Below are 13,816 nucleotides of genomic sequence, written 5' to 3'. Positions count from 1 at the left end.
CCCTGCAGATCAAGGAGGAGACCCGGCCGTGGGGGAGGATCCGGGAAAGGGAAGGTCGGAGACCAGCCCTCCCGAGAGAGCTCTTTTGTTACGCGGAGTTACCAGGAAATGGGTTCCGCTTTTCTGAAAATTCGCCGGAAAATTCCAAGCTCTGCACGGGGTCAGAAGGCAGCTGGGGTTTGCGGTGGTCGATCTGAAACGTAAAGCGGTAGGGTAAGGCCCACTGGAAGTATCAGTCTTTGGGGGAGGTCAGTTTAGGAGAAAGCTATTTAAAGAAGAAATTACAAATTTTTTTTAAAAAGGGGGGGAAGAAAAATAAATATCAGTACCGAGGAATCAAGCGTGGATGGGTTGCTCTGAGAAGGAATCAGTGATGCTGAAGAAATTCTGCCCTGGAATATGAGGCGAGGAAAGCACAGCAGTAGGTCCAGGGTAAAAAGAGATTTTCCCTGCCAAGTTCCTGCTTACTGCGGTGTTGAGTGACTTTAGCTGGCATCAGGAAGGCACTGCTGAATAGGCTGCGCAAATTCTGGAGCAACAAAAACAGAAGGCATAAATAAGAAGATACGTGGAAAAGAGTCATCAGAGCCTCCGTGGGAAGCCCTGAAAGAGCCGGAAAGGGAACGTACACAACACTTACTTTCTGCTTGTGTTTGTGGCTCTGCAGAGGAATCATCTGTCAAGAACAACTGCCTTTCCTGACATTGCTAGGAAATGGTGTGAAGGTGGAGCTGTGTAAACAGAACTTTGATCCTATTTAGTACTGTAGAACAGACCTGCTTAACTGTAATATACAGAAACACAGTTGTTTTAACCAGTACTGGAACACAAGCCCCCCAGTCAGGTTTCTTATTCACGTGGGTTGAAGTTTCTTGTTATTAGTTAACACTAATTAGTTTTTACTGGGTGCAATAAATCCTTACACAGTAGTTTTAGGCAGTTTATACTGTGTCTAAGGTTTACAGTCGGCTGAAACATTTAAAAAAGTGCTCTGTATGGAGCAGAAGTAATTTTACACCCTCGCAAATAACTAGTTTCTATTCTCTTTCTTTCAGTTTGGCTTTGTGTAAAAGCCAACAATAACAAAAAGCAACTTCCTCCCATCATTTTTTTTCTAGAAGGAAAAGGGATATGAAAACTTATATCCGTCTTGGAAAAGTTACAACAGACTGGAAATGTTATGAAAGCATTAAATAGGTCAACCAGGCAAAGCAGTGATATTGAGAGACAGGTTTTGTAGAATAGAAGGAATTATTGCTTAAGACAGTAAACAACATATGTAACTCGTTGCTGACTTTGGTGGGTTAGCTCAGATGTTAATCCCTCCCTCTCTTACACTGATAGTCTCAGTTTACATCTCTTTTGATAGCCATAGCAGGTGACTATGAAGTGCTTTTCTCAAGTGACCAAACTGGGGACATCTGAGATTTGAAATGGATAATAGCATGGCATGGAATTACACCCCGAACCCTAATGCAACCTGAATCAGCCGCTTCACTCCTGAGTACACATTGTCAAAACTGGAGACCACAAAGGTGTGCATAGTCACAGATAAATCCAAGTTTAGCAGCATTTGTAATCTTGTCGGTTGTAGATTAAAAAGTCTGTTCTGTATCTGCAGGTCTATAAGTGACCACAGACAGTGAAGATTCATGAGGGCAACTGTCAGTGACCTGTTAAAACATATTAAAAGAAGAAAATTCTTCAAAGTGTTTCTCTCCTCATTCAGCCTTATTTTTTCCAGCAGTCAGTTAACTGTTTTTATTTAAACTGCAGAGTCCTAGGATACAATGCCAGCTAAATCCGATACGAAAACAATCTGGAGCGACATGTCACCTGCACATAGCCGGCATCTTATTTCAGCTCCGTCCCACCATCCTCACCATCAGCTTTCTATGGATGTGAAAGCACAGGTACACAAAATATACGTACAGCTGTTGTTCAGCAAAACCTCTTCCAAAGTGATCCTGCCACCAAGGGGTGCCAAAGGCCTGAGGGCTCCGAGTCCTCCCCTAATCAAAGCAGGAGCTCTGACATCTGCGGTTTGGCAGCAGCCGATTCCGCTGGAGAGAGACTCTCCGTTGAGAAATGTGTGGGATAAGAGTGACACTCTGTGGCCAGCCAGCTAAAATGCAATTTCTGATTTTTCACAGGTTTTTGCTTTCATCCATTTTACCAGAGAGAAAGGTAGTTAAGATCCGTTGGTAGCTTTCACTCTTGTTGCTAATTTCCAGTATATTTTCTATACATTTCCTTTATTGTTATAAAATGTCCTAAACATGTAAGCTAAGACAAGAATAAACGATCAAACAAAATTTTGCATCCAAACCCCCTGAATCCGAGGAGGACTGAGAGTGAGACTCCACTGTTGCTCTGGAACTTGACAAGTTGTACAAAGTGCGCTTTCAGGTCCGTGCTTCCATTGTCATTTTAATCACATTTCTTCCTGTGGATCTGGAATGAGGGAAGACCCCTTGAGGGGACCTGGATTTGTATATTGCAAAGTACAATTTCTGCCAGTCTAATCACAGAATCATAGAATGCTTTGGGTTGGAAGGGACCTTTAGAGGTCATCTAGCCCAACCCCCTGCAATGAGCAATTAGACCAGGTTGCTCAGAGCCCCATCCAACCTGGCCTTGAATGTTTCCAGGGATGGAGCATCTACCACCTCTCTGGGCAATCTGTTCCAGTGTTTCACCACCATGGTAAAATATGTCTTCCTTATATCTAGTCTAGAACTACCCTCCCTTAGTTTAAAGCCTTACTCTTTGTCTTATCACAACAGGCCTTGCTAAAAAGATTTTCCCCACCTTTCCTGTAGGCCCCCTTTAGGTACTGGAAGGCTGCTGTAAGGTCTCCCCACATTTCCACATCTGGAGAGCTGAGCTCTGTCAGCGTACCGACAAGCTGTAATTTTACTTCCCGTAGAAGTAACAGATTCGGATAAGATATTGCCTATATTATATATAGTGCAAGTAGGCAGTGTGCTTAAGCATTGTTAGATAGCCTCTGCAGGGCTTCCTCTTGACAGCAACAGAAGGAATAGTAAAAAAAAAACAGTACTTGCTTCATAGCTTTTACATTCAACAGATGGAGGGGCGAATACTAGAATACATGAGAGGATGGAGTAAGAGCTTTTTTTGGCACACAGAACATTGTTGTTTTTGTATGTGTACTGATTTTTTGCTCTTTTTGTTTTTTCCTTTCAACTGGAAACATTGAGAATAACGAAGAATTGAGATTAAGGCATTTCAAGATAGTCAGAGCTACTTTTTGACTGATTTCTAAAGTGAAAACAGCATGTATTCAGTACGCAGCATAGACAAATGCATGACTTAAACTGGGATAGAGACCAATAATAAGAGGAAGAGCTAACAGATATATGTAGGAAAGGGAGAGATGATGTTAAGATAGGTAAGGAAGCCTAAGAAGCTCTATTTTGAATTGCCCCCTGAGATGTTAAGAGTCAAGGAGGAAGAGATCTGTGAATTTAAGATGTACGAAGAAGGACCTGGAATGAGAGTTCCAGTGGTATAGACAGGAGAGTACAGAGCATTGCCAATTTATGTGGGAGAAACCAAAACAATTCACGTAGCACTTGAGTAGATGAGTCTACAGAGAGGACCTGCATCCTGGTAAAATTCTAAACATCTTTGAAAATCATAAATTGGGGTAACAATATTTATGAAAAATATTCTACAGTTGTATACAAAAGATGTAGTATTTCAAACAGAAATCAAAGCAAGGTTAAGTACTTTTCCTTTCCTCATCAGGTGTTGCAACACATGCCAGCTAAGGCATGAGAACATGAGGGAAAAGTCTTTGCTCTGTGCCTTATTCCTCCACATTTAACTCGCTGTCAGGGCAGGGTCTGGCAGCCAGGACCCGTCCCACTGCCCCCAGCCAGAGAGCAGGCAGGTCAGGGGGCATGCAGGGACAGCCCCAGCCCTGGGCATCAGGCACCTCCCTGAGAAAGGGGATGGGCTGAGGCCCTCAGGGCCCCGACATCTTCTCAACAACTTTCTGTTCCAGCTGTGTGAGGCATACAGAAATTAACAATAGGGAAACTGTCACTAAATAACACCAAAAAAAGCATCAAACCTTTCCCAGATACCCTGGAGCATATACCATGTCTTTTCTGGAAGGCTGAGGACAAACAAATCAACGTCATGTCATGGTTGACACCATTTCAGGCAGTGCTGGTCAGTGACGATGAAAAGAATATTGTTCATGGAACTTCAGATGGAGACTCTTATTTGGACCTGTCCTGTTCACTCTTGACATTTCCAAGTATGAGGACCAGCTCATTGTGTCCATTCAGCCTGCTGTGAACACTGAGCCCAACCACAGAACGAGCTCAACTTCTGTTGTGCCACTGAACTCATCACAAGCAGGAGGCTGCTGGAGTCCATAGCCACAGGCAGGGAAGGTCTTTGACTGAGATTTCCCATCCTGTAGTTTTCAAATCCAAACCTGTGACATGGGGGGAAATTTGTGTGGTTGTTCTACAAGGCAGAGCTCAGAAGTAAGCTCTTCTCCTCAGAGCTTAGCCGTGACCAGTTCAGTGCTCCTGGCCAAACACCTTTGGGCAGCTGGTAGGCACCACAAGCTGTATTTTTTCTTTTGCAGTTTGTCCATCTCACTGATAGCAGGGTGCTCTGAAATGAAAAGCAAACAAACATCCAGCCCCTTTCATGGTATCCAACTGTGTTGAACAGGGAGCAGGACCTCACACCTGTGGGCGTGTTGTGTCCTAGTGGCTGCCGTCCTTCAACACAGGGGTAATCGCAGACCAGACAGGAGCGGACTAAGAAGAGACAAGGACCAAGCTTTGTCCTTTGAAAACGGTGACATGGCATCAGCAAGGGCGCAGCAGGTGACTTTTTGTGCTCTCCAGCTAGAGTCATAGCAGAGTTAGCTGTAATAAAGCAAGTGCAAAGCCGATAGCATATCCACTGCCAGTTATGCTACCAAAAAGCATTCTCCTTCATCAAACGTTTGTGCCAAGAAGCAGGGCCAAAATAAAGACCATGGAATGAACTGGGCTGAGAGAACAATGTCCTATTTCCAACCCCATCAGGAGTGCCCTGGAGGTACCAGCACCTCTCTCAGAGTGCTTGATGGGCACCTGAAGGGCAGGTCCCCAACATCTGCTGCATGTTTTGTTGTGTGAATCGTGTCACTGAAATTTTGGGAGTCGGTCAACAAGTTTGAGTAATCATATGTTGTCAAGAGACATCACCGCAGGCAGGTTTTTCTGAGGCACATCAAAGCTTATGGCCATATTGTGTAGCTTTCAGAGTACACTAAGCCAGTTTCAAGCCTCTGAGACTCCATCTCAGGAGGAAGCAACTTGTCTTCAGCTGCTGGCTCTCACAGCTACCCGTTGACCCTGATGGGACAGGCAGCTTCCCAGCCACGTGCCAAGCAAACCAGCATCAGTCTGTTAGCAGGAGAGTCCTGAGGAAGAGTGTGAGGTGAGTTTTTTATGGGCACGCCAGAAACCAGGGGCAGAACAAGAAGAATGGGCCAGGATGCAGAAAAGAAAAAGGCCAAACTTCCCTAAGCCTGAACCATCTCATTTGTCTTTGTTGTGGCTTTAGCTTGGAGTCCTGGCTAGGTCAAACCCAGAAGTCCCCTGCAGCTCTGCAAGGAGCTCTCGCAGCCCAAACTGGGAAGAGGTCCCCTTCAAGATGACTGCCAGCAGGTAGACTGGTGGGCTCTCCAGCTCAACACATCCACCTGTGTCCAGGCCCTCCTTCAGCTCTCAGCAGGCTTTCTTGACAGTTTCTAATCTGAACATCCCCTCCGTTGGTGGTCCTTCCACATATAATATAGTGAGGAGATCTTGCAGGAAACACTGGCAGGGCAGGGTGAATGGCAGCTTTGGTGGCTTTCCTCAGAGACACAAGCAAATCTGCATGGGGAGGTACGCTCTGCCTTCACTGGACTGGGATCTACTTGTTGCTCCAAGCAGATGCCATTAGGACGAACGCTCACTGTAAGGAATGGATTTACTCCTGCTATTCCTGTCTCTGCTGAGGGTTGTGTCCCCTGGAGCTCCCTTCCAAAGAGGTGACATGGACCAAATATTTGATGCTGGACCAAACCCTTACCCCAGCTCTTTCCACCACTAGGCAGGGAGATGCTCTCCGGGCCATGCCTGTCGGGGGGGTGTTCTTGGGGCAAAGCACCTGTCTCCTGAGATCCACAGCATCACTGCTGGGGACACTGCCTGGGGACATGGCAGAGGCACCCCCAGGGCAGCTGGTGAGGCCCCTCAGTGCCCTCAGCACTCTGACACTGATGCAGATATTGTGAAAATTATTTGGGTAAGATTTGTGAGGTCATTTAGAAATGACCCATATTATACCCATGTTATCTGCAAAAAACCAATCAGTTTTGGATCAAAAACTATTTATGATTAAAAACTATTTATAGTTTTAGTAAAGATAATCCTTTGGTTTCGGTGGCATGGGGGAATAAGCTTTCACATGCCTCTAATTACATCTGATGCAAAGGTCACTGCGTGTCTAACAGAAGAGACAGAGCAGCAGTGGCTGCACAATGCCTGTGAGACTGCTAATGGGAAGAGTTTTGCACTAATAAAAAGGAAGGATCGATGCACAGTTTGCTTGGAAGTTTCTGCCTTGCTTTTGGGATACTTCTGGTAGTTTGGTAACATGTAATAAGGGGCACTGCCTTCTCCAGAAGTGTTTCTGATGGGCTCAGCTGCACCTTTGCTACATGATTGACACTGATTTCCAGTGAACTGGTTAGAATTAGACCTGCCTGCTTCAGAGCTCACCCTGTTTCAGTGTATGGCATCACAGCCATGAAGACTGTCTTGAGAGCCATGCCAAGAGCATTGTGGTCTAACCCTGAGATGGTGTGGTCTCTCTAGGCAACCATCAACTATCGGCTTGTTCTCCAAAGCCTGTGTCTCATGTCCTACCGCAGGTCACAGAACCGTAGAATGGTTTGGGTCAGAAGGGACCTTAAAGATCATCTCGTTCCAACCCCCCTGCCATGGGCAGGGACACCTTCCACTAGACCAGAGTGCTCAAAGCCCCATCCAACCTGACTTTGAACACTTCCAGGGAGGGGGCAGCCACAGCTTCTCTGGGCAGCCTGTGCCAGCGTCTCACCACCCTCATTATAAAAAATTTCTTTCTTGTGTCCTATCTAAATCTACCTTCTTCCAGGTTAAAGTCTCTTTCTTCCTCCTGTGTGTGCCCAATGGAGCGAGGGCAAAATGCTTTGACAGTGAATATTGTGATTGGTACAAAATTCCTGTTACTGGAATATTTAGGGTATGGAGAGGAGAGGGGGTTTTCTCCTATAGAACTAGTCCTGACTATTGCTCTTTGTGATTAATATCTAGGAAACAGGGGAATGCATACCTAACAAACAGCAAACTTAAATTGACTGAAATTCTGTGAAATTATAAATGGAACTAACAACCACTGGCTTTGCTTCTGTGAATTCGGACATATGAAACGCAAGGCAAGAACATTTGTTCTGCCTACCTAAGATGTAGCTGGTTATCCTTGTCTCTGAATACAATTTGTGAATTATTTAGTGTATGGTCTTTCTGCTCCAGCAATAGACTCACTCAGAGCTCGTCTCATCTGATTTTACTTCCTTTTCTTTCATTCTTTCTTAAACAGACTTCAAATTGCTCCCATGTATTATTTATTGGAAATACTATGCTTTTATAAGATAGCTGTGGGTTGAACAGGCTCTGTAGGCACAGTTTGCACCCCATATTTGGAATAATTAGCAGGAAGAAAGAAAGCAGGCTGCAGTTCAATGCACAGGGAATGAGAATGTAAAAAAAAAAAAATAATATAGAGTTGTCTCTATTTGCCATGAATTACTCTATTCTGTGCCATAGAAAACCTGAAAGCAATCTTCAATAAAACTGTACCCTAGTTGCATTCGTTATTCTGGCTTTATTCCTTCTTTTTCTTTTCTTTACATTTTTACAGAAGCAGCCTATTTCTGTGGCATGTTAGAGTGATGCAATAGAGACTCCATTACATCATATTTCAAATACTAATTATTCATTGGGTGGTAGAATCTCCTCCCTTGCTTCCTGTATCTTTGTTTTCGTTTACTTAAAATAAATTTCAGTGCTATGAACGTCTGGTCAGATGAAACAAATGTGTACCACAGCCTCCTGTCAAGCCTCAGAGAACACGAGCAGTAGCAAAGGCAGGAGAAACACGAAAAGATGAAAAGACAATTGACTCGACCCACTGGTACGTCAAAAAATACCAACTACATTGATCTTACAGTACAACGCAATATGGGGAGGAAGGTTTTCCCAAAATGGGGAACAAGAAGATTAAGAAGCCAGAAACAATTTAATTTATTTTTAAAAATGAAGAACTTGGACGAATGGGTAACCTTCAGGCAGCAGCATGCGCTGCAGAGTGTGCAAAGAGTTCCCTGAAGGATCGGTATCCGCTGCACATTGTAGTTCTCTTTTTTAATTCCCCTCTAGAGAGCTTCCTGCCCTTTTTCCATTTATAGGCCCGTTTCAGAAGAGATCACACATGAACATATACTGCATGATTTATCACATGCATGGTGGTGCATTTATGCTGTTAGATTAACTCTGCAACAACTGCTGTAAATAAGCATTGGATTTTGAATTAACCTAAAGCCTGACCATAGCAACCCATCTTCCATATCCACAAGATGCACAGACCTCTTGGAGGCTCTTGGTGTCGACCAGCCCTGTGGGCTAACTGTGGGAGAGACATGTATCACAGAAATATCTTGCAAAATGTGGTCTGTAGGACCCTATCTGGGCTGGAATCCTTGTTTTGTTTTGTTTCTTATTCATCTTCCTTTCTTTAAAAGATGGAAAGCTGACACATCTTGCCCCCAGGGCAAGAAATATGTCTCTGGTTGGCCACCAGTGACCTGGTCACTGACCAGACAGTCCTTTCCACGTCCTGCGCTGAATTTCATCCCCAGCAATGGTGCCTTGCGACATGGAGGCATCATGCGGAGATCATCGCTGGGGAAACCGCATCTCCCACTGATACATGGAAGTCCCCTGTGGTCCCAGGGAAGCACAGATGAATCACATTTCCTTCTTCATCCTCAAATAAAGGTGGCTGGAGAGCAGCTCTGTGTTAACACCGCGAGGTGAGGTTTATAGCTGCTTTCAGTTCTGCACGCCTCTGAGCAGCCTTTCAGGAGCAAACCCCAACCAATAAAGAAGGTAAATACTGGCTTTGCTGGGCCTCTGCCTGGCTCAGCTGCTCTTGCACAAGCAGCTCTCTTTCAGCAGCAGATTTTTGCCTCGAGCATGTAAAATTCAAGTGGTGCTGTCTCGCTAAACATTTTTCCCTTCTTTTCCGGGATTTTTTTACCCTCTCAGCCACAGAGGGCTGACTTTGTTTTACTTACAAAAGTTAAAATTTATTAAATACCTTGATGTAAAGAATTTTATAGATTTTCACCCCAGGGAAGGTGTTTTGACCGGCCGTATTTCAATGAGACAGTAAAAAACTATGCTTGTGTGCATTTTTAAAAATCGATGTCATTACCACCTGCGTAACAGGTAGTGAAAGCTGATGCTAGAGAGCTTGGTTTTGTACCTTCTGCTTTAAGACTGGCAGAGAAATTGTCAGTTGTCTTGTTGCTCATGTTTAAATCCACACCCTTGAGCTGTGATTCAGCAAATTCCCAGAGTAACTCTGGTCTGAAACCCGGGTTCCTCCTTGTACTGTCCTGCTGGGGGTGGATTTCCCCTAGAGAAGCCAATGAACAAAAGCTCATTTATTTCTGTATGCGATGAGGAGGAAGCTTGCTCCACCATCTCCCCACCTCTTCCTGCAAAATGTTGGCTCTCTTTTGCACCGATCACTTGAGGTCATGAATGAAAATGGAAGTTAGCGGCAGCGGAGCTGGGATATAGAAATTGTTGTTTCCAGCGGCAATCCCTGGCTCTGCTCCACACCTCATAAATAATAGCTCTCACCTCATTTTAGCTACGAAGAGAAGCAAAAGCAAGCTGCCTGCGTCTTTCTTCAGCTAACCTAAGGTGCTGTGTTGCAGAGGCAGAACCGAGCGCTCTGTTATTAACTGGCATTATCGAGGAAATACGCTTGCTTTCTTTTTTTGGCTGCAATTTTTTTGCCGCGGTTGCGACAGCATCTTGATGGGGAAGCTGATCTCCAAAGGCCGGCACAAAAGAGATGCTCGAGTTGTCATGCTGGGGCTTGACTTCGCTGGCAAATCCACCCTTCTGTACAAACTGAAGAGCGGCCGGGCTGTGGAGACCTGCCCAACAGTGGGCTTCAACGTGGAATCTCTGCAAACACCCTGCCGCATATCCTTCACCCTCTGGGACGTCGGCGGACAAGGCAGCCTGCGGGCAAGCTGGCCTCACTACCTGGAGGACACCAACACCCTCATCTTCGTGCTCGACAGCGCAGACGTGGCCCGGCTGCCTGAAGCAGCAGCGGCACTGGAGGAAGCGCTGAGCCACCCCAGCATGGCCGGCATCCCCGTCCTCCTCCTGGCCAACAAGCAGGAGGTGCCTGGAGCACTGGCTCCCGACGAGCTGCGGGAGAGGCTGCGGCAGGGGCGGCTGGCCGGGCACCGCTGGGTGCTCCAGGGGTGCAGCGCCCACACCGGACAGGGCCTGCAGGAAGCCCTGGCTGCCCTGGGAGAGCTACTGCGGGGTCTGGAGCATGGCTTCCCGTCCCAAGAGCAGCCCCTCGCAGGGCCAGTGGGGAGGAGGCAAGCCCCTGGGCAAACCTGAGCAGACCCTTCCTGCTCATCGCTGCCTGGAGGTTTGCCACAGAGCATCCCCGCCTCCAGGTGCCCCTGAAAATGAGCAGACCTGCTGCTAGCACATGCCAGGCTAAAAACACCTGGCTGGTCACCACTGAAGCCCACCAGGAAGACCTCCGAGCAAAACCCCCAGCATTTGTGGCTCCATCTCTTGGACGCTCATCACCAGCCACAGCTTGTCCTACAGTTGCCAGGCTCCGCTGATCTATGGTGTGTGTGTCCAGTGCTTCAGCAGGGATGTTTTTTGCCGGAGCGATATAAACCATACCAGAGATGCGCACAAGGGACAGAGGGGGTTATTTCCTTTCCACAGCTCCCAGCCCTGATGCAGCTATCCTGATGGGGTGATCCCCACGGGGGAGGCTGTTTGAACGTGCCCCGTGCCGCTTCTCGCTCAGCTGAAATCACACATTCATCAGATGGAAAAGCAGCAGCTGCTAAAAGGGAATGGCTGGAGTGGAGCAGTGGAAGCACAGGACCTCAAACAGCTGATGGCTAATTGGTTTTAATGCAGCATCTACGGGTATAAACTTTGAGCTATGGACATGAGTCAGGATTGGATGGCGTAATGCAGTTTAAGGATGCATATATATTAATTTCTGCATTTCTTGTCTGAGGTCTTTCTTTTCCATTTGTTTTTCTTATCAAATACTGATTTCGTGAAAATGGTACCTCATTTTCCTTGGATTATATTTAAATGTAAAGAAATCAGATCTGACTTCTAGATGTTTGGAAACACGTCTGCATGGCCAGTCAACTTCTAAATAACCTCATGGTGTCCTGAACAGCCAAGATGAAGCCCTCTTTCTCAGACTTTTGGACACTGGATGAGACCACTCTAAGGACAGTGACTGGTAACCATGGGCATCTATAAGCACTGGCAGGGTGGTAACCAAAGGGCGGTCAAAATGCCCCTGGCAGCTCATGACGGGGCCGGGTTCCTTGTTGCAATGATGGTCTTTGTTGGATCCTGCTGAACCTGCCATTGAAAAGACCTACAAAATGTGTGCCTGAGGGCTCCCTGTACTCAAAATTCTGTTTTTCAGGGTTAAAATTAAGAAATTTCATGGTAGCAGCAGGGGACAGGGAGAGGAAGAACATAAAATTTTCAGGCAGCCGAAGTCAGCTGCTTTCAAGGAAGAACTTCCTCAACCTAGAAACACTGAGGAGAAATCCTCTTCTGTTCATACCAGAGCATTTTACAGTTGTTAAGAAATTTATTGTCCAGCTGTTACTGCTGCTGTTATTAGCCTCATTTCATAGAAGGCAGCAGCTGGAAAACAAGGCTTAAACAGTCATGAAGAAACAGAATATGACATTTATAGGAAGTTCTCAATAAAATAAATCCTTCCCAGTGGAAAAAGTCACATTTTTTAGCTGCGTTAATGTATAAGAACTGTTATATGCTGTAAAATAGTACTTCAGTGTTGATCTGACCCAAGTGGTCATGGTTATGAGTATATTTAAACAGTACTGAATCGTATAATGAATTATATGACAAAGCTGTGTGCATGGTAAGGAGGACAAAATCACGTCTTTAAATCTTTAGAATTAGCACAAGCAGGTTGATCTGCCTTTGGCTTGTTGTAGGTGGTCATCACTTACTTCAAACACACAAATCTCCAATGCATGTGTTGAGTATTTGAATGTCAGAGGTGGACCAAGCAGTTTTTGTGAGACAGCACACGTGTCGGTATCTAAATAGAGGTGAACGAACTCAGGTTATCTATGCAACCCGGTCACCAGTACGTGAAAAAGGCACGTCTTCTCAGGGGCCCGTCCAGCCGTTTTGAACACCAGTCCTAGAGGCAAAATGCAAAAGGCTCTGTGTTGTATTGCCATGCCAAAAGAAAATCTCTTTATTGAGTTCACTGGTGTTTCAGTCTTGCATCTCACATGGTACAAAGCTGTGTATTGTATACTAGGGTGGGAGATCAGCAATAATTTAAACTCAACACAGACTGAAGAGTTGTACTGATGATATTTTACTCTTATTTGGCTCTTGAGTCGTGCATTTGACTCTACAGGATTGTCTGCTGGTGGTTAAAAAAGGTACTGAAGCCTTCCCACTCTCCCGTGAGTGTTTTTTAAGCCACTTAAAGGGAAGAAACAGACTCTGCTGGCAGCAAAGAGAGGTAACTACCAGCCTTTGGTAGTTACCACCAACTGAAAATTGAAGTAGTGATGTAGGAGGTGGGAAAGAAGGGGTTGTTCTTGGCAGTGAGAACCCTGAATGCCTGAAACTGGTGAAGCAACATCCTGGTTACTGAAAGTGTTCTCACTTCCCCTGAAGCAGTAATTTGGCAAAATACCCCATCTCATGGGGCATCATGTGATTTACCATCCTTGTTTTCTGGAATAAGGCTTTTCTAGATGCTTGGTTACATTACTCAGCTCATTTATGCCATTGTTAGAGACTGTCAAAATGATGCTGGGTCAGAATGTTTGAAACAGCAACACAAGAGTTTACTTCTAATTATTTTCTCTTTTCTCCTGCGCTAGAAAGCGTGGTAAAACAAGTCAATCTAATGAGACCTGCACTGTTCTAATCAAATGCTCACAGGATGCTCACCCAATGGCACCTAAATGCTTCAGTGTCAAAACTCCTGCCCAGTTCAAAGGGAGAAGCTTGGAGATTTGCAGGAAGAAACCAGCTCTAGGAAGGGAGGTTTGTTGCCTCTTTTGGTAATTCTTGCAGGACAGCTGCTGCCACTTGGAGCTGTATTAATCCCTTAAACAACCACACTTATGGTCTCTAACCAGGAAGACACCCTCAGACTTACAGTTTACATCTTCCTGGGTGTGTGATAGACCTCGCAGCCTCTGCACTGATTTCTAAAATAACCCAGCTTCTCTCCTAGTAGCAGGCAAAAGAAAAACCCTTAGGGCATTTTCTTGTTTCAGGTTCCTCAAAAATTTGAAGTATCATTTGGGTTATTGGCCCCAGAGCCTGCTCTGGTTGCTCAAGGTCCCTTTTCAGCAGCTTTTCTGGATGCT

General features: G+C 45.5%; 1 protein-coding gene across 1 annotated transcript; it reads left to right on the top strand.

The window, feature by feature from the left end:
• The first annotated feature begins 10,176 nt into the window (after positions 1-10,176).
• On the top strand, positions 10,177-11,375 carry ARL11 (ARF like GTPase 11). Its single transcript, XM_009942834.2, has one exon. It carries the CDS (start codon positions 10,182-10,184, stop codon positions 10,785-10,787), a length of 606 nt encoding a protein of 201 aa, XP_009941136.2. The 5' UTR covers positions 10,177-10,181; the 3' UTR covers positions 10,788-11,375.
• Positions 11,376-13,816: the final 2,441 nt, after the last annotated feature.

This window comes from Opisthocomus hoazin, chromosome 1 (genome assembly GCF_030867145.1).
Source record: "Opisthocomus hoazin isolate bOpiHoa1 chromosome 1, bOpiHoa1.hap1, whole genome shotgun sequence".
NCBI lineage: Eukaryota > Metazoa > Chordata > Aves > Opisthocomiformes > Opisthocomidae > Opisthocomus > Opisthocomus hoazin.
The sequence above is the reverse complement of the archived record's forward strand: the minus strand, read 5'-3'. Positions and strand labels throughout refer to the sequence as shown.

What these genes read in the sequence shown, in the direction of transcription:
- ARL11 (XM_009942834.2), top strand. Translation starts at nt 10,182, where the DNA reads ATGGGGAAGCTGATCTCCAAAGGCCGGCACAAAAGAGATGCTCGAGTT.